The sequence below is a fragment of the Acomys minous genome (genome assembly GCF_964271855.1).
Source record: "Acomys minous genome assembly, chromosome: 15".
NCBI lineage: Eukaryota > Metazoa > Chordata > Mammalia > Rodentia > Muridae > Acomys > Acomys minous.
Window position 1 is genome coordinate 101,162,008 of NC_140497.1, and position 24,808 is coordinate 101,186,815.

At 58.1% G+C, this 24,808-nt stretch overlaps 3 protein-coding genes across 5 annotated transcripts; 2 read left to right on the top strand and 1 right to left on the bottom strand.

The window, feature by feature from the left end:
- Positions 1 to 398: 398 nt before the first annotated feature.
- JAK3 (Janus kinase 3) lies at positions 399 to 13,124 on the top strand. 3 transcript variants are annotated; one of them, XM_084758442.1, is made up of 25 exons: positions 399 to 780; positions 2,645 to 2,837; positions 3,181 to 3,304; positions 3,449 to 3,560; positions 3,693 to 3,838; positions 4,034 to 4,319; positions 4,742 to 4,864; positions 4,959 to 5,116; positions 5,221 to 5,332; positions 6,204 to 6,390; positions 6,904 to 7,028; positions 7,124 to 7,255; positions 7,709 to 7,793; positions 8,106 to 8,233; positions 8,714 to 8,846; positions 8,971 to 9,122; positions 9,235 to 9,385; positions 9,928 to 10,067; positions 10,148 to 10,337; positions 10,482 to 10,606; positions 10,692 to 10,864; positions 11,135 to 11,252; positions 11,436 to 11,546; positions 12,615 to 12,732; positions 12,852 to 13,124. In XM_084758442.1, the coding sequence occupies exons 1-24, from the start codon at positions 688 to 690 to the stop codon at positions 12,720 to 12,722; spliced, it is 3,405 nt and encodes a 1,134-aa protein (XP_084614568.1). In that variant the 5' UTR covers positions 399 to 687; the 3' UTR covers positions 12,723 to 12,732; positions 12,852 to 13,124. The 3 variants fall into 3 exon arrangements, with proteins under 3 accessions (XP_084614568.1, XP_084614567.1, XP_084614569.1); XM_084758441.1 differs by having other exon boundaries at positions 12,615 to 13,124; XM_084758443.1 differs by having other exon boundaries at positions 760 to 895; positions 12,615 to 13,124.
- A 697-nt stretch (positions 13,125 to 13,821) lies between these two features.
- Positions 13,822 to 15,892, top strand: INSL3 (insulin like 3). The gene is made up of 2 exons (XM_084758078.1): positions 13,822 to 14,059; positions 14,868 to 15,892. Exons 1-2 carry the CDS (start codon positions 13,858 to 13,860, stop codon positions 15,059 to 15,061), a joined length of 396 nt encoding a protein of 131 aa, XP_084614204.1. The 5' UTR covers positions 13,822 to 13,857; the 3' UTR covers positions 15,062 to 15,892.
- A 242-nt stretch (positions 15,893 to 16,134) lies between these two features.
- On the bottom strand, positions 16,135 to 22,158 carry B3GNT3 (UDP-GlcNAc:betaGal beta-1,3-N-acetylglucosaminyltransferase 3). Its single transcript, XM_084759455.1, has 4 exons — positions 22,140 to 22,158; positions 19,270 to 19,330; positions 18,402 to 18,989; positions 16,135 to 18,253 (listed from the first exon to the last, which is right to left on the bottom strand). Exons 3-4 carry the CDS (start codon positions 18,966 to 18,968, stop codon positions 17,702 to 17,704), a joined length of 1,119 nt encoding a protein of 372 aa, XP_084615581.1. The 5' UTR covers positions 18,969 to 18,989; positions 19,270 to 19,330; positions 22,140 to 22,158; the 3' UTR covers positions 16,135 to 17,701.
- Positions 22,159 to 24,808: the final 2,650 nt, after the last annotated feature.

The following is a 24,808-nucleotide window of genomic DNA, read 5'->3' on the forward strand; positions in this document are numbered from 1 at the left end:
GTGGGTCCACAGCCTGATAGCAAGTTAGGGTGTCAGCAGAGTCAGGCATGGAGGACACGAGGCCAGGCTCCTGCCATTATCCTCTGCGGCCTGATAAGTTCTTTTCAGAAACCTCCAGGCTGTGCCTGTGGTTCCCAGGGACGGGACCCAGCTGTCTTGCAGGCTTCATAGCTTTTGAGCAGGACAGGACAACGATAGATAGAAGGCCAGGTTCTCAGAGGAAGTGTGAGCCTGCCCAGGCCGCGGGTGGGGTCCCCAAGGAGCGGGGCCCCTCTTAGCTCATTAGGACTAAGGAGCCAGAAGGTTTGCCACACACACACACCTCCTCCCCGCCCCCCGCCCCCCGCCCCCCCCCCCCGTGTTTTTAACATTGCTCAGAGTGTCCTTTTTGAGGTTAAAGGTTGGGGGCGGAGTGGACACTTAAGTCCGAAGCCTGTGCTCTGCCTGCAGCAGGTCCTGGCCCGGGCTGGCCCCGGATGCCCTAAGGACACTGACGTACGGAAGCCTGGGACCGGGTGGGGGTGGGGGCTCTGTGCACTGAGGTCCCCAGCAGCACCCCGGCCTTCCTGTCCCAGCTCTTCACCAGGCTCCTACCACCGCAGGGTGGCCCGGTCGCACAGGTTTCTAGTCTCCCACCCCGGGGCCTCCTGTCCCGCCCCGCCCCCAGGGCGCTCTGACTTTCCGTAAATGACGGCGGCCAGGAAGCTCAGGGGCCGCACAGGAAGGAACGGGGACTTTCCTGTCGCAGCCCCGACTGCCCTTGCCCCGGCACGGCTGCAGGTAGGAACGCGGGGCGCGAGGGGCGGGGGGCGCGGGGCGCGGGGCGCAGCCTGGACACCGCACTGGCGGCCGCAGCAGCGCGCATGCGCCTCGGACTCCCCGCCCCCACTCTCAGGTACCAGGCGCGGGAGGGGAGAGGGCTCCGAACTTTCCCTTTGGTAAAAGCTCATACTCCTTTAAGATTCGTATCCGCTTTGTTGCTTTATGTCTTTCATTTTGTATTTTGAGTCTGGCTCTCCCTTTGTACACTGAAACTTACAGCAATCCTCCTGCAGCCTATGCAGGAACAAGAGTTGGGGAAGATGAGTATACTTTCATCTTTATATATTTTTACAATATTTTTATTAGTTTTATTCTGTGTGCGTGTATGCGCTTTGCGAGCGTTCGGAGGTCAGAGGTCAGCCTGCCAGAGTGGGTTTTCTCCTTTCACCACGTGGGCCCTGCGGACTGTCAGGCTTGGCGGCAAGCGCCTTTCCCAGCTAAGCCACCTTGTCAGCCCTAATTTGTTTCTTGAGACAGGGCCTGACCTTAAACGTGTAATTACAGTTGTGTCCCACCAACTCCAGTAACAGGTTAATAACTTTTTTCTTTATTTTCTTGGTTTGAGACAGGGTTTTTCTGTGTGACCCTGGCTGTCCTGGAATTCACTGTCAACCAGGCTGGCCTCGAATTCACAGAGATCCTCCTACCTGTATCTTGAGTGCTGAGGTTAAAGGAGGGGAGCCGCCTCCCCTGGTTTGTGGGAACATAAGCTTCTGAGTGAGGTGCCCGCAGAGGCCAGAAGAGGGCGCTGGATCCACAAGCGCAAGAGTGACAGGCAGCTGCGAGCTGCCGGGGCCGGTGCTCTCAGCCGCGGAGCTGCGCCTCCAGCTCTCTATTCATTTATCTACTTATGTCTTTTGGTCTTGTTTGGTTTTCGAGACAGGGTCACTCTATGTAGCCTTGGCTGTCCTGGAACTCACTCTGTAGACCAGGCTGGCCCTGTCCCTGCCTCCCGAGTGCTGGGATTAAATGTGCGTGCCACCATGCCTGGATCTATGTTTTTGTTTGTTTGTTTTTTGAAATACAGTCTCACGCAACCCAGGCTGGCTTTGGACTTGTAGCATTCTGTCTCCACCTCTTGAGTTTTGTGGTAACAAGTACGCCACCATGCTCGATTTTGTTGTCTTTTTTTATGGGAGGGCCACACACGCGGAGGTCAGAGGGCAACTCTGTGTAGTCAGCGGGCCTCTTCCACCATGTGAGCATCGGAGATGGAAGGCTTGGCTGTGAGCCACCTTCCTGGCCCTGAGGTTTGTAGGGCTGTGGTCTGAGCATCTGTTCTGTGTTTTATCTCACGGGGTAGCCCCGCCCCTTGCCCTCACCAGCTTCAAGGGGTGGGAAGGTGTTTTTCTCACCCAGGCCAATGCAGTGAGCATCCTGGCTGTGGGGACCAAAGAGGAATTAAGTAGGGTAAAGAGAGACCAAAATGTGTTGGAGACAGCACAGGCCCCTGAATGGTTAGCCACAGACTCGCGCACAGGGCGCCAGTCACGGAAGCCTCTGGTCCCGACTCAGGTGGTGCTGCGACCTGAAGACCCACAGAGAATATGACAGTTGTCCTCATCTCTCTAAACCCCTTCTGCTTCCTGTTCAGACTTGTTTCTGTATCGGCCATTGATTGCTCATGCCTGCCTGGCTTGGCTGCCTAGGATGGGATGTTGAGGCTTGTGGATCAATTGGAGATGTCTGCCCTGAGTGCAGAGCAGCATGAGAGGGCTGTTCACACACAACCAGAAGACATCTGTCTTGTCACTTGCGGGGGCAGGGGGGATTGTGGCGCCTCTTCTGTCTTTCAGTCAAAACCCCTTCTCTGTCTCGCCAGGATACACTCATGGCGCCTCCAAATGAGGAGACACCTCTGATCTCTCAGCGCTCTTGCAGCCTCTCATCCTCAGAGGCAGGAGCCCTGCACGTGGTCCTTCCTTCCCGGGGACCTGGGCCTCCCAAGCGACTGTCGTTCTCTTTTGGGGACTACTTGGCCGAGGACCTCTGTGTGAGGGCTGCCAAGGCCTCTGGTGAGTGGTTCCCTAGGTGACTGGGCCACTTAGTAGGGCTGAGAAAGGCACTTGTTGAGAGAAGGTCGGCATTGACGCTGGGGCATTGAAGGACGTATAGAAGTTTGGTGGGGCTGGAGAGATGGCTCAGTGGTTAAGAGCACTGCCTATTCTTCCAGGGGGCCCGGGTTCGATTCCCAGCACCCACATGGCAGCTCACACCTGTCTGTAACTCCAAGATCTAACACCCCTACACCAATGCACATAAATTAAGATTAAATAAAATATTTTTTTAAAAAAAAGAAGTTTGGTGAGGGAGGATCACGCCTGCCTTCCCTTGGGTGACCTGGGCCCATCTCTTCAGGCATCCTGCCTGTTTATCACTCCCTCTTCGCTCTGGCCACCGAGGACTTGTCTTGCTGGTTCCCCCCAAGCCACATCTTCTCCGTGGAGGACATGGACACTCAAGTCTTGGTCTACAGGCTCCGGTAGGGAGTGAACCCGGAGGGGCTCACCTATTCAGTCTATGGTAGAGGCTCTTGAGACCAGAGAGGGTGGGCTGTTTGCTGTAGGTCACACAGCACATCACTGAAGCCAGAGCTGAGTGTGCCACCCCATTGTGGAACCCACAGCTTTTATTTCCCCGACTGGTTTTGGACGGAGACGTGTTACCGGTTTGGGCTGCGCAAAGATTTGACCAGCGCCATCCTTGACTTACACGTTTTAGAACACCTCTTTGCCCAGGTTGGTAGTCTTCGGTAGGGAAAGCTCAACCCGGGGACGGGGGAGGGGTGGGGGGGGATGGGGGAGGCACCAAGGCAGCTCCAGGCTGATCAGGACCTCACCTGACCACATACACTCCTGTGGCCGCTCTAGCACCGCAGTGACCTGGTGAGTGGCCGCTTCCCAGTGGGCCTCAGCCTGAAAGAGCAGGGAGAGTTCCTGAGCCTGGCGGTGCTGGATCTGGCCCAAATGGCTCGTCAGCAGGCCCAGCGGCCAGGCGCGCTGCTGAAGACCGTCAGGTGAGAGCCTCGGGCCACCTCTTCCCGGGCTCCTATGGTTGCAGCCCATACCAAAAACACACCTCCTTCCCAATGCTGACTCCTACAGCTACCCTCTCCCTCAGCCTGCCTCCGCCGAAAGGTGCCCGATGTCTGTCTCGTGTGTCCTTCGGGTCCCCTCCCACCCTGAGTGCCCGGCGTGCCCCCTACCCACAGCTATAAGGCCTGCCTGCCGCCCAGCCTGCGCGACCTAATCCAGGACCTGAGCTTCGTGACGCGCAGGCGCATCCGCAGGACGGTGCTCCAGGCGCTGCAACGCGTGGTCGCCTGCCAGGCCGACCGCTACGTGCTCATGGCCAAGTACATCCTGGACCTGGAGCGGCTGCACCCGGCGGCCGCCGCCGAGACCTTCCGCGTGGGGCTCCCGGGCGCCCAGGAGGAGCCAGGGCTTCTGCGCGTGGCCGGCGGCAGCGGCATCGCCTGGAGCCCCGGGGACCAGGAGGTGCTGGGGGCGGGGCCTTGGTGGGCGGGGGCCTCGGGGAGGCGGGGCGGTCAGTAAAGAAGCCAACCAGGGAGAAGCCAATCGGGTAGGGTGGAACCAATGGGATGGAATCAATTAGGAAAGGGGCCAGTCGGGGCGGGGCTACCTGGACTGATCCAGGGGCGGGGCAATTGAATGGGCGTGGCTCAATCGGGGCGGGACTGGCCGCACCACGGAGTTGGAGATAACTAGAGGCGGTCCCGGGGACGTGGGGGCGGGACTATATAGGGGGTGGGGTCAGACAGGTGATGGTCTGGATTGAGTCGTTGGGCGCAGCCTATCCCGGCCAGTCTCAGTCCCTCTCTGGGAGATGAGGGTGGGAAGGAGGTCGGGCTGGATCCAAACGGTAATCCCCCGGCCTCTGCCCGACCTCTCTTCCTCAGCTTTTCCAGACCTTCTGTGACTTTCCCGAAATCGTGGATGTCAGCATCAAGCAAGCCCCACGCGTGGGTCCAGCAGGAGAACACCGCCTGGTCACCATCACCAGGATGGACAGCCACATCCTGGTGGGTCTTGGGACCCGCTGCTCTGGTGCCGACCCTGGGAGCCGGGTGGGCGCCGTGGGGGCTCCGTTCGTCGCTGAAGAGTTCTCCCGCGCAGGAAGCGGAGTTCCCAGGGCTGCCCGAGGCACTGTCCTTCGTGGCCCTGGTGGATGGCTACTTCCGCCTGACCTGCGACTCCAGGCATTACTTCTGCAAGGAGGTGGCGCCCGCGCGGCTGCTGGAGGAGGAAGCGGAGCTGTGCCACGGACCCATCACGTGAGGAGCGGGCTGGGGGGGGGGCTGGAGGAAGGGGTCACAGCGGGGGCGTGGCTGGGCGGCAGGGGTTGTCCGGGTCTGACCTGGCTTCTGTCCCTGCCTAGGTTAGACTTTGCCATCCACAAGCTGAAGGCCGCCGGCTCTCTCCCGGGCTCCTACATTCTCCGCCGCAGCCCGCAGGACTATGACAGCTTTCTTCTTACCGTCTGCGTCCAGGTTGGTTCCCTGCTGGTGCCAGGATGGCTTCCTGAAGGAGGTGACACCTTAGCTGCGGCAGAATAAGGACTGTCCGTTTTTTCCTTGAAGAGCATTGATCTGTAGTCGTAGATTTTAAGAGGCTGAGGCAGGAGGATCAAAATTACAGGCCAGCCTGGGCTACCCAGAGAGAGATTATGCATCAAAAAACTGTGGGGAGGGGGGGCTGGAGAGATGGCTCAGAGGTTAAGAGCACTGGCTGCTCCTCCAGAGGTCCTGAGTTCAATTCCCAGCAACCACATGGTAGCTCAAAACCATCTATAATGTGATCTGGTGCCCTCTTCTGGTGTGCAGGTGTACGTGCAGGCAGAGCACTGTGTGTGTAATAATAATAAATACATTGTTACATGGGGGAAAGGTTTTGTTTTTATAAAGAGTTATTTGTTTGTTATTATCTATACACTGTTCAGCCTGCATGTACACCTGCACACCAGAAGAGGGCACCAGATCACATTATAGATAGGAGCTGCCATGTGGTTGCTGGGAATTGAACTCAGGACCTTTCGAAAAGCAGCTAGTGTTCTTAACTTCTAAGCCATCTCTCCAGCCCCGGGGGAAAGGGTTTTTTCCCCATCATGCCTGAGGATTAGAGTTGGGTGCCTGGTACTCTCGTGGTGAAAGGACAGAGCCAACACCCATGAGTTGCTCTCTGACCTCAACATGTGCATAGTGGCACACATCTACACAGAAATGCACACAAATAAATGTAATTTTTAAAAAAAGCTCAGGGAACACATTTCCAGCATCTGGAGTAGCAGCGGCTACAGTCCTTAAGGAAAACGGAAGGGGCGGGACCCTCTGCTTCCTCACCTAGCTCATTTCTGCCTTGCAGACCCACCTTGGCCCGGACTACAAGGGCTGCCTCATCCGCCGGGACCCGAGTGGGGCTTTCTCCCTGGTTGGCCTGAACCACCCCCACAGAAGCCTTAGGGAGCTGCTCACAGCCTGCTTGCATTCTGGGCTACACGTGGATGGCGCTGCCCTCAACCTCACATCCTGCTGTGCCCCGAGACCGAAGGGTGAGCCTGTCTTCCTTCCCTCACCATCCCAGCAGCTCTTGGGTGGTGGCAGAAACCAAGGAGCAAGGGGATTAGGACAGAAACCACAGTCTTCGGGCACAAAGTCCCTTCTTCTCAGTTGCTCTCCTTTTCCTCACTTTTTTCTGTGAGCGAAAGTCGCTGAGGCGAAGCCCTGCTGTTGATATAGACGTTGGTGACCTTTTCTTTTCTTTTCTTTTTTTTCTTTTTCTTTTTCGAGACAAGGTCTCTCTGTGTTAACCTAGGCTGTCCTGGAGTCACTTTTGTAGACCAGGCTGGCCTCGAACTCACAGCGATCCGCCTGCCTCTGCCTCCCGAGTGCTGGGATTACAGGCGTGCGCCACCGCAGCCTGGTTTGGCCCGCACTTTCAAATCAGCCCAGAGTCCGCACCTCCGGAGTGACTTCTGGGGGCTCCCCAGGCTAAGTCGAAGGAGTCTAAATATGGAAACCTTTCCTCTGATCTCTGCTTTCTTGCCTCCCCCCCTCCCCCACAGAAAAGTCCAATTTGATCGTGGTGCGAAGGGGCTGCACCCCCACACCTGCGCCCAGCCGCTCCCTGTCCTGCAGCGCGCTGACGCAGCTAAGCTTCCACACGATCCCCGCGGACAGCCTGGAGTGGGTGAGGGTCCCGGGGTGGGAACTGGGGGCCAGCGCCCTCCTGCGGGGACATGGGGGCTGTTGTCAATGCCGCTGCTTTGGTCCTCTGTCCCGCAGTATGAGAACCTGGGCCACGGGTCTTTCACCAAGATCTACCGTGGCTGCCGGCGGGAGGCCGTGGACGGCGAGACCCATGACACGGAAGTCCTCCTGAAAGTCATGGATGCCAGACACCGCAACTGCACGGAGGTGTGTCGGGGACCGGAGCAGAAGGCCATGTGACATGCATGGAGCTGCAACCTGTTGTCCTAGCACTTGGGGAGGGGGGGTCACTGAGGCAGGAGGATCGCTGGAACCTAGAAGTGCAAGACTAAGGGATTTAGCCAGGCTCCATCAAGCCAAAGTGGAATAGAGCGCCACACTGAGCCAGGCGGTAAACAGCAGCTGCAGACACAACATGCTGAAGTCCTGAGGCAGGGCTGGAGGGGAAGGAGGGAAGGTGACTGATTGACAGGGGACATGACATCTCCAAGGGCACGATCCAGGGATGGTGAGACATCAGCTCTTCTCCAACCCCATCCTATCGTGAGAGATTTGAGGTAGCTTCTAGCAGGACTTCAGACCCACTCTGGGCCCGACGGGAGCTGCTGAGCACCCCACTGGGGACCACCCCAATGCACCATTTTGCTCTTCCCTCCCCAGTCCTTTCTGGAAGCCGCCAGCTTGATGAGCCAAGTATCGTACCCGCACCTGGTGTTGCTGCATGGCGTCTGCATGGCTGGAGACAGTGAGCCCAGCCCCAGCCCCTCCCCCACCTCACTGGACCCGCATGGCGCCTCTGACATGCTCCCCCCACCTCACGGCCCCGACCCACCCCCAGAGACCTCTTTCTTTTTCCCCCTTGCTGGCTAGCTGCTGTGCAACCCTGCACCTCTCGCACATCCACTCTGAATCTTGGCTGTATTATATTCAACTAGCGGATAGTAACATCCATCTTAGGCTAAGAGCAGAGGGCGGATGCGGGGGGGGGGGGGCAGAGCCACCCGAGCATGGTGTCACCAGTGTCACAACACCAACTCTTCTCTCCCCCTGTCCCCAGGCATCATGGTGCAGGAATTTGTGTACCTAGGAGCAATTGACACATATCTGCGCAAGCGTGGCCACCTGGTGCCGGCCAGCTGGAAGCTGCAGGTGACCAAGCAGCTGGCCTATGCCCTCAACTACTTGGTGAGTGTCCCCTGTGTCCCTAGGGAGGCTCTGTAAGGTGGAAAGGAGTTTGGTAAGAACACAAGAGTGGCCATCCAGAATGCCACAGCAGGACATGAGCAGGCTCGGAGGGCTGAGAGAGAACAAGCGCACCCACGGGTGTCAAGCAAAGCAACGAGTGGTGAAGACAGGCTTGAGGGGGGGAGCGGGGAAGTGGTGAGAAGAGGCAGGTGTTAAGTGGCAGGCTGAGGGGCTTTGATGGTCCCTAAAGCCGTGGGAAGGTCACAGGAGGGACAGCTGTTAGAAGAGCGTCTGGTCGGATCAGTATAAGGGGAGGGGAGGGGCGGGGCTACAAGACGTGACGTCAGGGACCTACAGCGGTAGCCACAGGCTGCTCTGTCTGGGCAGCGAGCATCACATAGGCTTTGAAGGACGCAGAGGAGTTCGCCTAACTCCATTCATCAACCGCTCCCCACACTTTCCTATGCCTGCAACACTTAGGAGGACAAGGGCCTCCCTCACGGCAACGTCTCAGCCCGGAAGGTGCTCCTGGCTCGTGAGGGGGTTGATGGGAGTCCACCTTTCATCAAGTTGAGTGACCCTGGTGTGAGCCCTACCGTGTTGAGCCTGGAGAGTGAGTACAGGCTAGCCTTACCTGGCTGTACCCTGTGTCCTCTGTCGGCACTCACACGCACACTGCGCTGTGCGTGCAAGGGGGTGGTGATCTAGGTGACCATTCCCAATCCCATGTCCTCTAGTGCTCACCGACAGGATCCCCTGGGTGGCCCCCGAGTGTCTCCAGGAAGCCCAGACGCTCGGCTTGGAGGCTGACAAGTGGGGCTTTGGCGCCACCGCGTGGGAGGTGTTCAGTGGTGGACCCGCCCACATCACCTCGCTGGAGCCCTCCAAGGTCAGAGCATCAGCCTGCAGGGCCCTGGGGGGGGGGGCGGGGGGGCTTGAGGGTGAGGGGAAGAGTCGTAGTAAGGTTAGACCACGTGACTGACGTCTCCCTCGTCTCTCAGAAGCTGAAGTTCTACGAGGAACGCCGGCAGCTGCCAGCCCTGAAGTGGACGGAACTGGCGGGGCTCATCGCGCAGTGCATGGAGTATGACCCTGGCCGGCGCCCCTCCTTCCGCGCCATCCTCAGGGACCTCAACGGCCTCATTACCTCAGGTACCGGGAGCGGGGATTGTCCCCCGGGGGATGGGAGAGTCACCTGGGGGCGGAGAGGATCTCTGGAGGGTGAGGAACGGGGAGGGGAGAAGGGTCTGCCGAACTGAGTGCAGGGAGGTCTCCAGCAGTCAGCAAGAGCTAAAACAGCTACTTTAACAATCAGGCCCCTTGACTAAGACTCAATCTGCATTTGTTTTACAGTGTAGCCCAGGCTAGCCTCTCAAACTGGAGCTCTCTCTACCTCACCTTCCTGGGTGCTGGGATTTGGTATTATTAACTTACATTTTTGTCAGCACCATGTTCTCATCTGAGGGCATCCGGGCGACAGTCCCTCGGGTCCCCTTTGTGTCTGTAGCCATTGGGGTCCCGCAGAGTGTGCTTTTTTCCAGGTAGTGGTCATTCCCGCTCCCCACGAGGTACCCGTGGGCGAGTCGTAATGCACAGAGAGGGCAATGCTCAGGTGGAGGTCACACAACAAGTCAGTCCGGGGGTGAGACAGAGAGAGAGAGATCCCACTAACTCACGTGACTGCGCCACCCCAGATTACGAGCTCCTATCAGACCCCACACCCGGCAGCCCGAGTCCCCGAGATGAGCTGTGCGGTGGCGCCCAGCTCTATGCCTGCCAGGACCCGGCCATCTTCGAGGAGCGACACCTTAAATACATCTCTCTGTTAGGCAAGGTGAGTGGGCGGGGCGGGGTGGGCGTGGACACGGCCTGCGGAGCCGGACGCGTGCCAGCTGCCCTCCCACCCTCCCATAGGGCAACTTCGGCAGCGTTGAGCTGTGCCGCTACGACCCTCTGGGGGACAATACAGGACCCCTGGTGGCAGTGAAGCAACTACAGCACAGCGGGCCAGACCAGCAGAGGGACTTCCAGCGCGAGATTCAGATCCTCAAGGCTCTGCACAGTGACTTCATCGTCAAGTACCGGGGAGTCAGCTATGGGCCGGGTGAGCGGGGGCAGCGGCCCGGAAGCGGGTTCGAATCCCACTTTTACCCCTTCCCATTAGGGCTGAGTTGAGATGGGCCATTAACCCACCCCCGCACCCTCTAAGCCTCAGCTTCCATAGTTGGGCCTTGAACTGTCCACACAGGTCGCCAGAGCCTGCGGCTGGTGATGGAGTATCTGCCCAGCGGCTGCCTGAGGGACTTCCTGCAGCGCCACCGCGCGCGCCTTCACACTGGCCGCCTGCTGCTGTTCGCCTGGCAGATCTGCAAGGTGCGACCACCGCCGAGGTCGGGGATGGGGAGGGGGTTCTGGGTTCAGAGATCCAGGGCCTACGTGCTCTCACGGCCTCCTGCAGGGCATGGAGTATCTGGGCGCGCGCCGCTGCGTGCACCGCGACCTGGCTGCGCGCAACATCCTGGTGGAGAGCGAGTCGCATGTGAAGATCGCGGACTTCGGCCTCGCCAAGCTGCTGCCGCACGGAAAGGACTACTACGTGGTCCGCGAACCGGGCCAGAGCCCCATCTTCTGGTGCGAGGCGGAGACCCCGGACGGCACGCCCACTGAGAGCATGCCCGTCAGACCGGCCCAGGCCCAGCCCCACCTCTCTAGCCCTGCCCTCGTAGAGGCCCCGCCCACAGCAAAAACTCCGCCCTGTAGCCACGCCCCCCACGAGGCCAGGCCCACGGCTCTGTAGATGCATCCTTTCCTAGACCCAGCTTGACCACACCCCACACTTAACCGCGCCCTCGCCAGGCAGCCTGTGCCAGCCTGACGACCACGCCCCTGTCCCGCCCGCAGGTACGCCCCCGAGTCCCTGTCTGACAACGTCTTCTCCCGCCAGTCTGACGTGTGGAGCTTCGGGGTGGTGTTGTACGAGCTCTTCACCTACAGCGACAAACGCTGCAGCCCCTCTGCTGTGCGTCGCCTGTCCCGCCCCCTGCAGCCCCTCTCCTACCCCTAGCCCTTCCCGCTGACCTCAGTCCTCTCTCCTGTCCTCAGCTCTTCCTCCTGACCCCCAGCTCTCTTCTGCTGGCTACCAGCCCCTCTGGCTTCCTCCAGCCCTCCCCTCTGCCCTGTCACACTTGCCCCTCTCCCGCAGGAGTTCCTACGCATGATGGGGCCCGACCATGACGGGTCTGCGCTCTGCCGACTCCTGGAGCTACTGGCCGAGGGCCGCCGCCTCCCGCCGCCACCCACCTGCCCTCCCAAGGTGAGGGAGGTCGACTCGATTTCCCAGTCTTCATTATTTTTTTAATTTTATTTATTTATTTATTTTATGTATATGATTGCTCTATTTGCGTGTGCACCTCCACACCAGAAGAGGGCTATTATAGATCACATTATAGATGCTTGTGAGCCACCGTGTGGTTGCCAGAAATTGAATTCAGGACCTCTGGAAGAGCAGATAGCGCTCTTAACCGTTGAGCCATCTCATTCTTGATTGACAGCAGGGGTCTTGGCTGGGAATGCCACTGTTTCACAGGATCGGTGCATCATAAACGGTGGCTTCAAAGTTTGTTGAGATAAGGTCTTGCTATGTAGTATCGGCTGGCCTGGAACTTGACATCTTCCTGCCCACGTACTGAGAAAGCAAAAACGTGTGCCACATACGTGACCGCTTCTGGATCCGGATTTCAAAAAAAAAATTTTTTTTTTAGTTTTTTTAGATTTTTTTCTCGCGTTGTAGACCAGGCTGGCCTTGAACTCACAGCGATCCCCCTGCCTCTGCCTCCCAAGTGCTGGGATTAAAGGTGTGTGCCACCACGCCCAGCTTACTTATTTATTTTTAACAGTGCTGAGAACTGAAGCCAGGGCTGCGCAAGCGCGCGCACACACACACACGCTAGGCAAGTGCCCACCACTGAGCTACCAAGCGCCCCACACTACTATGTTTTTAGGGGGTTCACAGGTCTCTCCCGGGTGTGAATGACATCTGTTGGAGTAGCTGGGAGAAGTTGTTCCCAGTAGAACACAGGGCCGTAGGGCGGGATGGGGTGATACACAGAAGCAAACCCTGGGCGAGGTATGGGATACGTGCCTGTCACCCCAGCAATCTGGAGGCTGAAGCAGGAAGGCTGCCACGAGTTCGAGGCCAGCCAAGGTTACTGAGACCCTGTGTCCAGAGATAGACAAGGGGATGGCAACGGGCTGACTTAGTTTCGGTTCTGAGATCCATAAGGAGCCATGGAGAGCTGTGTGGCAGAGTGAGCTGGCTTCCTGTGAGCAGAAGCCACGCCCTTCAGCACAGGCCCCGCCCACCTCGCTTCCCCCACTTCAGGTTCAGGAGCTCATGCAGCTGTGCTGGGCACCCAGCCCGCAGGACCGGCCGGCCTTTGGCACCCTGAGTCCACAGCTGGACGCGCTGTGGCGCGGAAGCCCCGGATAGCAGCCAGGGGGTGAGCGCGAGCCCGGTTCCCATGGGCTGGCTGTACGACCTCAGGCAGAGAACTGTCCCTCTCTGGGCCCCCTGGCCCCCTCTGTTTCCTCTTCCCACCTTCCCTTTCTTTCCTCCCAGAACGAGGATGTTAATATATGATCTCAGGCTCTCGCCTCTGCGAATGCTTTCTTGGCCCGTCCTCCTCCTGCAGAACTCAGGGACCCTCGAAAGCCCACGTCCCAACACCATCCCAACCTTGGCCAGAAACCCAGCCTTACCCCCAAAGTCCTGACCCCAGCATCTGTGTCCAGTCCCCTGCCCCCCTGTCCGCGGGCTCCTGGGCGTGTGAGGCTTCAACATGACCTCTTTGCAGATTGTGCTCCGGGAGTGTTTGTTGAATGAATAAATAAAGTCAGTAGAAAAAAGATGGTTTGTGACTGGAGTTGCGGGTGTCCGAGAACTGACTTACAGAGTGTAGTTCAGGCTCACGGGGGAGGGGGAGGGGCAAGTGTGAGCCTGGGGGGGGGGGGTACAGCTGACAGAGGAGAGGCCTTGACCAGACCCCAAGGACAGCCCCTCCCCTCCTGCCCAGCTGCGGTCCTTGGCTCTCGGTAGGGGAGCTGGTTCCCAGCAGGGGCGATGGGAGGGGCAGTCAGAGGCCAAGGCCCGGAGCTGCAGAGCCAGCCCCGTGGGCTCCGCAGTCACCCACAAGAGCCCCCAAGGTATAGGAACAGGGGAAGGGGTCTTTTGGGCTTTATCCTCCCCTCTCCCAGCCTTAGTTTCCTTTTTTGACGAGACTAGGCCATAAATCCCGCCTCCCAGCTCCTTCACAGCCCAAACTGCCTCGAACTCACAGCAATTCTCCTGCTTCAGCTTTTGCAGTGCCAGCCAGACATGTGGGCGCCACCCTTACAACAGGAGGGACGCTTGGCTTGTTTTAAAGTGTTGGGGGCATCTCCTGGCATAGTGCTCCATCTGGGAGAGGAGGGACTTCAGCGTCCCGAGCTGAACACACAGCCCCTGGCCGTGACCCGAGCCTCGGCCTTCTCGGCCTTCTCGGTGATGCTCGCCGTGTTCCCGCCAAGGCCCTTGGGCGGCGCGAGGCGGCTATAAGGGGTGTCCCTGCGTGCCGCCTCCCGCCACCATGCGCGTGCTGCTAATGCTGCCAATGCTGCTGCTGCTGCTGCTGCTGTTGCTCCCCGCTCTGGGGTCCGCACTGCGCCCCCAGCAGCCTCCCGAGGTGCGCGCGAAGCTCTGTGGCCACCACCTGGTGCGCGCGCTGGTGCGGGTGTGCGGCGGCCCGCGCTGGTCCCCGGATGCCACGCAGCCCGTGGACGCCAGCGACCGTGAGTGGGGGGACAGCAGGGCGGGTGGACACGCGGATAACCAAGAGGAGAGATATAAGCACGGAGGTGCCCCCTCCTGATAAACGAAGACTGGAACCCCCATGGCTTTTTATGTTTTGGGTTGGTTTGGGTTTGTTTTTGTTTGTTTGTTTGTTTTTTAGACAGGGTTTCTCTGTGTAGTCTTGCTGTCCTGGACTCACTTTGTAGACCAGGCTGGCCTGGAACTCAACCTGCCTCTGCCTCCCGAGTGCTGGGATTAAAGGTGTGTGCCACCTCCTCTGTTTGGATTTTTGGGACAGGGTCTCACATAGCTCAAGCTGGACTCAAACTCCCAATTTAGTCGGTGATAACCTTGAACTTCCTGCCTTGGGCTTTCGTCTTTATATGAATGACATGAGCCATTTCGTTGATTGTCTATTAAGACAACTTTCACTACAAACTTAAAAGTGACTTTAAGTCACAGGGATCCTCCTGCCTCGGCATCCTCAGTGCTGGGACCATTGGGATGTGGAGAGGTCCCTGAGTACAACCGTGGGTGGTGCCTGCAGGAATCTGTGGCCCCCTCCTGACACTGGGGGGTGCCGCTCAGGAGGCCACAAGGTGAACCCAGGTCAGCTTGCAATTCTAGGGACCCCCACCCTCCCATGGCCAGACACTGGGGCCCCCAGCTGGCAGATGAGCAGTACATAGTATTACTAAGAGCTACTTAGTATCAGCAGGCACCATATATGTGCTTTTTCTTAGGCACACAATTAATGTGCGCGGGGCATGTGGGAGGGACTTACGCTGACTTCTGCTCACCCCGCAGGGGAGCTGCTGCAGTGGCTGGAGCAGCGGCAGCTCCTGCATGCGCTTGTGGCTGACACGGACCCTGCGCTGGACCCGGAGCTTCCTCACCAGGCTCCTCAGCGCCAGCGCCGCAGCCAGGCCACCAACGCTGTGCACCGCTGCTGTCTCACTGGCTGCACCCAGCAAGAACTGCACAGCCTGTGTCCCCACTGAAGCGGCAAGGGGCCCAGGCGGTGCGTCCTTGATTGCTGCCCACCTCCTCCTGGCCTGTGCAAATGCAACACCCCGGTTTGCCTTGGAGGATCCCCAGTTATTCATAGATGCCAGAAATCGAGCTTATGCCCCTCCTCCCTGAGTCCCCCAAAGTCTAAATAAAAAAGCAACTTCATACATTTTTGCCTGGGAAAAGAAACATCACAGAGGGGAGCAGCAGCAGGCTGAGACTCTGACGGGGTCACACACAGACTGAGGAGGGGACAGCAGGCTGGGACTCTGACGGGGTCACACACAGACTGAGGAGGGGACAGCAGGCTGGGACTCTGACGGGGTCACACACAGACTGAGGAGGGGACAGCAGGCTGGGACTCTGACGGGGTCACACACAGACTGAGGAGGGGACAGCAGGCTGGGACTCTGACGAGGTCACACACAGACTGAGGAGGGGACAGCAGGCTGGGACTCTGATGAGGTCACACACAGACTGAGGAGGGGACAGCAGGCTGGGACTCTGACGGGGTCACACATAGACCTGAGGTGCCACCCGGATTCACTGGGGAGGCTGAGGCTGGGGCCTTGCTTCTTTGGAAAATCAGGCGGGTTTGAATCCTCTCCATGGGAATTAACCTCAGGCTCTGGGCTAGGGCTCTGATGGACATGGTGGGCCGAGCTCAGCTGTAGATGTAACCTCAGGCTTCTGTGAGCATTTCACAGTGTGTGGCAGAGCCTGGGGCTGTGCCAGCAACAACCGAGGTCCCAAGTAGGTCTGGGCTGGGTATCTCCATGTGGGCAATAGGGAGCCAGAGAGAGAGCTCAAGACTGGGAGCAGTGCCCACCCTCACTCCTCTGTCAAGTTCTCCCATGTGACTCCTGAACCCTGTGGCTCTCCCCCTTCCTCCTGCCACCTCCCTCCCCTCCCCAGTGACCTGCCCCCTTCCTTGAACCTGCTCACTCAACCCTCCCCTCTGCCCCACATCGCTTACACAGGCAGCACACTGAGGACATGAGCCTCCTCCTTCCTCCTGCCCCACCCCACTGCCCCCTTGAGCTTTCACCTCCCCTATCACCTCTGAGGTGTCAGGAGCCCTTCCCAAGCCTGTGAGATACACAGTAGGCAACAGACAGACAGTTCCACCAGGGCTGGGGCCTGGCACTCCTGAGGGTTCCCGCTCAGTGTCAAACACAGCAGGTGTGGCACAGCACAGTGTCATCCCAGCTTGGGGAGGGTGGGAAGCAGGGGGACCAGAAGTTCAAGGTTATCCTTGGCTATAGGAGGAACTCAGGGCCAACCTGGGCTACATACAGTCTGTCTCTAAAGGAAAAACAAACAAGCAAGCAAGCAAATGAACAACTAACTGCAAGGCAGAAGGTGTCATAGGGTCAGAACTGGGGTCACCCAGGGCTGAGGCAGCCAAGTGGGGAGACCAGATGGCTCTGGAAGGTTCCCTGTTCCACAAGTTGAGGCATAAGGGGCCCCAGAGAGTGCAAGAGCCTGGGTGGGAAGAGTCAAGATGTGGCCGGATTCGCCACACTGTGTCCACCACAAACTTTGGAAAAGAACAGAGAGAGAGAGAGAGAGAGAGAGAGAGAGAGAGAGAGAGAGAGAGAACAAGAGGGACTCGAGCCCAGTGTAGCAGTGTTGTCCATGTGACCCAGTACTGCAGTGTTGTCCCCGTGACCGAGTACTGCAGTGTTGTCCACGTGGAGATGTCACAGTGATGCTTGATTTTGTGTGTTAATAAAATATTACCAGTTCAGGAAACGTGGGGTAGAGCAGCTGCTGTTAACACGTGAGTGGTGCTGAAAAAATGACAGGGGGCTGTCAAGAGGGGTCCGGGAGTAGAAATGTTTGCCACCAAGCCTGAGGATATGAGTTCAAGCCCCAAGAGCCATGTGGATCCAGCTCCCTGCTTCCTCTGACCACCGCCCAGGGCCATGGCATACACCATAGAACAATAATTCTAATTTGATGAAAAGGGGCGGAGCCAGGTTATGTCACGCCCCTGCCCCCCACTGTGAAACAGCACCTTCCGCCTTCCACAGGCTTTATTTCCTGCCACCCGTATCTGCGGGACCCAGGACCCCTCCTACCTCTATACAATTCTCTGAGTTCTTGGGGACACCAGAGGGGGTTAAGTCAAGATCTCTGAGGGTCCCCAGTTTGGAATCCACCTCTCTCCCCTGCCCCACTTCCTTGGGGGCCTTAGGGCTTGGCCAGCAGCACCTCTCACTTAGCGGCCACTCCAAGGACCAGCTCACATCTGGCTTGATCCAGAGCACCGGCTGTGAACAGTACCAAGAGGGTTCAAAAGCGAGTCCAGCCAGCACTTGGGAGGCAGAGGCAGGCGTATGGGTGTGAGTTCGAGGCCAGCCTGTTCTACAAAGCGAGTCTAGGACAGCCAAGGCTACACAGAGAAACTCTGTATCGAAATACCAAAATAAAATAAAATAAAAGCGAGTCGGGGTAGCCAAGGCTACACAGAGAAACCCTGTCTCGAAAAAAAAACCAAGCCCCCCTCCCAAAACAAAGCATACTCAGGAGTTCAACCTATAGGCTCCCCAGACTCGCCCTGCTGCTCCCCACATCAATCCTGTCCGTCAGTGGCCCCTTCGCCGGCGAGCGGGGACAGGAACCTGTCAGTAGGCCTGGCCCTGCCTGCCGCAGGCGAGCTGGGGCCGGCTCAGCGCGTCCCACATCAGCAGCATCTCGAAGGGCAGGAAGCGGTGCACCAGGAGCAGGTCCCGGTAGAAGCAGGGGTCGAAGGAGGACACACGCGGGCTGGGAGAAAACACCCCCGCCGTGCGCACCCCGCTGTGGGAGGCCGGCGCCAGCCCCTGCTGCCGCAGACACATGCCCAGGAACACGTCGTCGATGGGGAACACGGGGAGGACGCGCGCGGCGCGACGCAGCGCGGCCACCGTGAAGCGCGACAGCAGGAAGCCGCCGCCGCCACAATAGGGCGGGTACCTGTCCCCGGCCTCCAGCAGCGTCGGGATGAAGTATTTGCTCCAGGGCACCCGGATGGGACCCACATTCTGGATCAGGTGCCCCACGAAGAGGTGGCGGTTAGGGTCGTGGCTCTGCAGGTAGGTGACCATGTTGTCCGTATGCGCGAACACGTCGTCGTCCCCGTTGAGCACGAAGCTGGCGTCGGAGCAGCGGGTTCGCTGCCACTCCAGGAAAAGGACCTGCGGGGGGAGGGGGTACACGAGGTCTTGTGAGTTCCCTCCAGGCCGGCAACGCACCTATGCAAACCTTTCCCTGCTTTCTCAGGGTGGGTATCATACGCAGACTTCAAACCCCCACCCACCGCGCCCTCCCCCACGCCGCGCCCACCTGCTTAAGCGTCAGATTGAAGAAGGAGTCGTGGAAGTCCCACTGGAGAATGTCGCCGTACATCCGCGCCTCCATCTCCAGCAGCCGGTTGAGCTTGCGCGCCTGATGAGGGTCGCGGTCGGAGCCCACGAGGAAGAGGCGGCGCAGCGACGCCCCGCGCACCCGCCGCTCGCGCGCCCACGTCGCGCGCAGCACCTGGCGGCGCCCGTAGTTGGCAGGAGAGGACTTGATGGCTAACAACAGGAACACCGGCCGCGCGCACTTGGCCGCGGGCGGCTCCCTCAGCGCCCGGAAGTCGCGGCAGTGGCGGTAGAGCATGAAGTCGCGCACGTGCGCGGGCAGCTTCACGAAGTCTGGATGCGCGCTCATTGACAGGTTGGCCCGGCACCGGGCAGGGGGCGCGCGCGAGGGTGCCAGGGGCCACGTGGACTCATCCTCCGGCTCCGTGGGCTCCTCGGGGACAGGGCAGCCAGGCGGCGACACACGGATCAGGAACAGCAGCAGCAACAGCAGGGCGGCCAAAGCCAGGACGAGGCTCACCTCGGGGCGCAGTCGCAGCAGCCGCATGGCATGGGGGTGAGGGGGACCCTAGAGCAAGGAAGGTCACGGGGCTATCACGTCCTCCAGTCCCCCCTCCCTCCCGACCCCTCAATGACTCTCGCTGGACTTTAACCCAGATCTGTCCCAGAAGCACACATTCACCCCTGGAGGCCAGGCCCCGCCCCCCGCCCCCTGGTTGTGTGCCCCACCTGCCCTGCCCTTGACATCTGCTGGTACAGAAGGGATATTATGTCACCCCTCGTCGCAGCACACAAAGCATTTCCAGCAACGAGTGTTTGTTGAATGACTATTGAGCCTTGCCCCTTACCTCCGTCTGTCTTGGGGTTTCTGCGCTGAGCCAGGATGTTTTTTGGTCTCCCCAGTGGCACCTGGAACCATGATGTGCGGTTAACAAATGTCCTTGAGACTCTAGGCCTCAAGCAAACCTGCAAGGCTAGTGCCTGGACTAAGGTGCCTTCCTGGTTCTGTGCCCCAGGTAATGCTGTGTGACCTTAACCCAGTGGCTTGACCTCTCTGAACCTCCAAGTAAACCAAGAGGGACCCCTTGTACCACGGAAGTCTCCTGCACAGACTGTTACTGATTTGTAAAAACCCTTCCTCGCACAGGAAACGCTTTGTCCGCTGCACTCTCCTCCCTGGCTCTGGACAGAGTCTATGTGCAGCCACCATCACAGCTAAAGACCTGGCTCTTGCTGCAATACAGCCACGCCCTTAGCACACCTCCTTAATCTCTAACAATGAGGTTTAAGCAGATGAAGTGACAAATCAGAGAAAGATTTGACAGAATGAGTCACCCAATTCTCATGAGAACAGACAGGAGTGACAAACTACTTAAAGGCAGTGCAGGGAGCCGGGCAAGTTGGCGCAGGGAGCCGGGCCGGCCCTTGGTCCTAGCACTTGGGGATGCCCGGGGAGGCAGACGTCTGGGAGTGTGAGGTCAGCCTGGTCTACAAAGGGACAAGCTACATGGAAAAACCCTGTCTTGAAAAAACAAGCCTTCAAGGTCTCGGCTTGCAGAAGACTGGATTGCAGGGAGACTAGAAGCTTCCAGGCCCAGGCCTAGCTAGGGGTGCTTAGATAGAAACACTTGGGTGCAGCTCTCATCTCATCCGGTGGCCTGAAGAAATAAAAACTGCATTTCCTGGGTGCAGTGGTGGCGCACGCCTGGAATGCCAGCACTCAGGAGGCAGAGGCAGGGGGATCGCTCAGGTCCAGGCCAGCCTAGTCTACAGAGCGAGTTCCACGTCAGCCAGGCTACACAGAGAAACCCTGTCTGGAAAACCAAAGACAAACAAAAGCCAAAACACAAAAACATAAAAAGCCACATGTGTGCTCCACAGACACCATGACAAATCCCCAAATATCTGAATGGTCCCTAAACCCGAGTGACTCGCAGCAGCTGCGTCACCTTGCCCAAGAAGCTAGAGCTAAACATAACTAAGTAGCCAGGAAACAGCGCACAGAACTCTCCCTCGGGGCTGAGCTCCCGCAGGACCAAGGAGCCTGGCGGATGCTGACAGTATTGTCCTTACGAATGTCACAGTTCCCAGACACCCTCTACACAGACACCAGGATTCCATCAGTATTAGTGGTCACTAACTACAAACCCATCAAATGTTAAAGCATAAAGAAAATGCTGCTTACTAATGAAAGGCCATTTGAATATTAAGAGGTACCAGCTAATAAAAGTATCAAACCTGAACTCAGTGCTGCACTGGCTGACACGTGTGCATGGACAGCCAATGACCTGATTATTGAGCTGCCTGCACCTTTGTATCCAAGACCAAGACCTGGCTGTGTAGAACCCATGCTACATAGTGATGCTGTAAATATTAATGAGTTAATTTTTTTTTTTGAGACAGGTTTTCTCTGTCTAGCCTCGGCTGTCCTAGACTCACTTTGCAGACCAGGCTTTGTAGACCAGGCTGGCCTTGAACTCACAGCGATCTGCCTGCTGAGATTAAAGGCATGCGCCACCATGCCCAGCTAATGAGTTAATCTTAATACTAACTACTTCAATTTTAGTATTAATGAGTTTAGTCTTGATATTAATGGATCTATTTTAATATTAACGAGCTTTATCTTAATATTAATAAGTTTCATTAATATTGATGAACTGTTGAATACTCATTACTATTTGTGGCTCAAACACTGCATCTTAATGCTGGGCTGTGCTACTACGTCATGAATATTCATGAGCCCCCTGGCTCTCCTGATCTCCTTGGCAATGGCCTCCTGCCCTTGGCCCTGACCTGGCTGCAACCTTCATAAGGCCACTGAGGCAGGGGAATGACACAGAGGCTCAAGGAGGCATCAGGGTGGATGGGCACATGCTCGGACATTCTGGAATATTCCCATAGAGTGAGGGGCGCAGAGGACGCTGGAAGCTTCTGGGAAAGCCCTTTCTGGGTGCCCTGGCCCAGCATGGGGTCCACATGACGGTGAGCCAGGGTCACCCAGCACAAGGCTGGCAGGAGCAAGCTGGTCACCTGATCCCAGGGTGGGTTCCTCTGGCTTGTACCAGCTTGTCTTCCCTTTTAACGTTGGGCAAGTTTCTTTTATGAGGAGCCAGGATTTTTATGAACAAAGAGAATTCCTATAAAGATAATACTGTGGAGGCCGTGCCCCACCTTCCCACGCCAGCTTCCCAGTCAGTGGCCTTCGAGCCTCTGTCGCCCAGCCCACTCACCCCTCACCCCCTCACCCGCGTCCCTGGAACCCGTAAGAAAGAAGCCAGGATAGCGAGCACCAGCCCAGCCCGGCCCACTTCCCAGACGGGGAAACTGAGGCTGTTAAAGTGTGGCCCGTATCTTTGTCCATTCCAATTAGCAGAGTGGCCTGGGGTCACCCTAGTTCCTCACCCTCCAGGGCGGGGCCCAAGCCCTCTTCCCTCTTCCGGTGCCTTTTATGTCAGAGTTACAATAATATCTTTCATTTTCTCAAGCAAAGATAAATGTCACAGAAAAAAAGATCGGAGTAATCAAATTAAAGTAAACACACCGGACACACCCCGCTCAGAGGCCACACCCCTGCTGGGCTGTTAGCGCCTCCAGAGGGGACCCCTGGCAGGGGGGTGAGCTCAGCCAAGAGACCTGGACCCCGGCTGGTCCTCGCGTGAGGGGCGGGGAGCCAAGGCCCGCGGGCTCCGGACCTCGCAAGGGGCCCCAGGGAAGTCACCTGAGGGCCCCTGCGGGATCCTCGCAGCCTCAGCGTAGAGGGGAAACGGCACGGCGGGGGGGGGGGGAGGGGATCCGGCCTGGGCGGGCTGCGCAAACACCAGAGCCAGATGGGGACCAACTAATGTCCTCTCGACGGCCACTCCTTCGCTTCCTGACTCCAAGGGAAATGACAGGCCAGGGTGAGGAAGTGAAACTGGGGGTCCAGTCTCAGAAAAGAAGGGAGGGAAGGGGCGGGGGGAGGAGAGAAGAAAGAAAAAGGAAATTTACCCCAAAGCGTCAGAACCTTAGTTAGCAACACAGTCTCTCAAGTTAGCTATGGTGACAGGTGACTGCCCACCGAGTGGCCACCGCGCCTCATAACTGATCCTCACCGCAGTCTCACGCCTGTAGAGGGAAACTGAGGTTTGCAGCACTAACGCTTCTCACCCGAGCTTCCCGGTATCACCGTGAGGAGAGGGGGAAAAAAAAATCCCGGGGCTGGAGAGATGGCTCAGTAGTTAAGAGCACCTGCTGTTCTTCCAAAGGACCCGGGTTCAAATCCCAGCACCCCACATGGCACTTCACAACTGTCTGTATTTCCACTTCCAGGGGATTTGACACCGATCACACAGACATACATAGAGGCAGAACACACACATACACATACACACACACACACACACACACACACACACACACACACACACCAAAACAAAACAGGAAAAACTGAATCGCGCTCGTAGCCGGGAACACGAACTGGTGAGAAGCGCGGGCTCCTGACCCCGGAATGTGGGGGTGCTGGGTCGGCCCCCCGGCTGGGGCTGCAGAGCATCTTCAGTGCCACCCGGCTAGAGAGCACCCCAGACCCATCCTCACCCCAGACCCAACCTCGCCCCAGGCCCACCCAGGACCCAGGGCACTCACCGCGGGCGCCGCTCCGGACAGTCCAGGAGGCTACAGGATTTCACCTGGACGACCGCCCCGCCCTGGCACTTGGCCACTCGCCTCCTTCCGCCTCTTTCCTGTCCTCACCCAACACCCGCCCGCGGGGGCTCCTTCCTCCTGCCAAACTAAATCCTGCGTGGCCCGAGGAGAAGGTGCCCCTTCCCTTCCCCGCTCCCCCCAGTACCTCTGGCTTTTTTACCTCGCCTCTCCCTGTCGGTTCTATTCTCCGTTGTGGGCTCTTCCTTCCTCACCTCTCCTCACACCCGGACTGTGATGAGGCCCCTCCCTCTACGCCCCATATCCCCCCAGATTCCGCATCTGCACCTGGACCCCCACCCCCCGACTCCGACCACTCCTCTTTCTTGGCCCCGCCCTTCCCTCCTGGGGAACCTCCATGCGGAACGGACCCAGACCCCTTTCAGGTCCTACCTTTCCCTCCCCCGGGCCTAGCTCTGTCCCTCACTTAGGGTCTCTGTTCCACCCCTCTCCCACCCCACTGTGAGGGGTCAGGAGCTTCCCAGCTCTGCGCTGTGCAAGCCTCCCCCAGCTCAGCCCCTGCAGCCTGAAGAAACATTTATCCGGGAAGAGCGTGAACCCAGACACTTAGAAGAGTCCAGAATCTTTTTTTTGTTTTGTTTTGTTTTGTTTTGTTTTTTGGGACAGGGTTCCTCTGTGTAGCCTTGGCTGTCCTGGAATCGCTTTGTAGACCAGGCTGGCCTCGAACTCACAGCGATCCACCTGCCTCTGCCTCCTGAGTGCCACCACCGCTCAGCTGAGTGCAGAATCTTAAAACCTGCTGGTAGTTCCTCAGAGTCCTAAACACCAGGATCACGTGTCAATCCCTGGGAGAGTCCCCATGCACCCCCCCTTATGGTTTACCCCCCAAACTAGTGGGTCTTAAACTCTGAATCTGCAGCCCTAGTAGCCTGCTGGAGGGAGAGGCAGGAAATCCTGAAACTGGAAACGGAACCCTCCAGATGCTGGCTCCCCGGACCAGGACACAGCAGGCAGCTCCAGCGTGGAATTCAGAACCTATTGTCAAATGACATAGCAGTCCCTCCCTGATGGCAACACCCAGAGAATTCAAACCCTGGCCAGGCCCTTGTGCCGGGAGGTCACAGCAGCCCTACTCATGGGCGCTGGGATATTAGTCAACCGTGAAAAGGGAACAGAGCTTCCGTGTCATTGAGTGGCTGCAGCATCGGGTGTGTGGTGGACTCACAAGAAAGTCACAGGGCAGAAAAATCCACAGACAAGGAGGAAGCAGATCAGGGGCTGCCAGGGCCAAGGAAGGATGGTCTTCTGGGAGAAACAGGAGGGGTGGCTGCCTTGTGGAGGGTGGGGGGGTGGGGTGGGGGGGTGGGAGAAAGTCATGCCAAGTGCCATTCACTACACTGTCAGCTTGGGAAACATCTGTTTTCTGTCACTTCAGTTCCCTGTTACTGAAAACCTCCTGTGACACCTGATCAGTATGCCAGTGACTCAGCCTGCAGCTACCTGTTGCGTACCACCCCGAGGCACAGTTGGGGGGTGGGGATGTCACTGTGATGGAAATGACCACAGCATCATAAACAGGCAACGACACCCCGCCCAGAGCCGTGCCCTGCCTGCTGGGACACACCCTCTGGCTCTAGGGGGCCGGCTGTGAAAAGCCAGGCGTGAGAAAAAGGACTCTTGTGTTTTTAAAGGTGCCCTGCCTTCCCGCACCCCCCGAGGAGAGCAAATTAAAGCCACCAGGAGGTG

What these genes read in the sequence shown, in the direction of transcription:
- INSL3 (XM_084758078.1), top strand. Translation starts at nt 13,858, where the DNA reads ATGCGCGTGCTGCTAATGCTGCCAATGCTGCTGCTGCTGCTGCTGCTG. An exon ending in GCCCGTGGACGCCAGCGACC is followed by an intron (nt 14,060 to 14,867) that starts GTGAGTGGGGGG and finishes CTCACCCCGCAG; the next exon opens with GGGAGCTGCTGCAGTGGCTG.
- JAK3 (XM_084758441.1), top strand. Translation starts at nt 688, where the DNA reads ATGACGGCGGCCAGGAAGCTCAGGGGCCGCACAGGAAGGAACGGGGAC. An exon ending in GGAGCCCCGGGGACCAGGAG is followed by an intron (nt 4,320 to 4,741) that starts GTGCTGGGGGCG and finishes TCTCTTCCTCAG; the next exon opens with CTTTTCCAGACCTTCTGTGA. An exon ending in CCGCGGACAGCCTGGAGTGG is followed by an intron (nt 7,029 to 7,123) that starts GTGAGGGTCCCG and finishes TCTGTCCCGCAG; the next exon opens with TATGAGAACCTGGGCCACGG.
- B3GNT3 (XM_084759455.1), bottom strand. Translation starts at nt 18,968, where the DNA reads ATGCGGCTGCTGCGACTGCGCCCCGAGGTGAGCCTCGTCCTGGCTTTG. An exon ending in TCAATCTGACGCTTAAGCAG is followed by an intron (nt 18,254 to 18,401) that starts GTGGGCGCGGCG and finishes CTCCCCCCGCAG; the next exon opens with GTCCTTTTCCTGGAGTGGCA.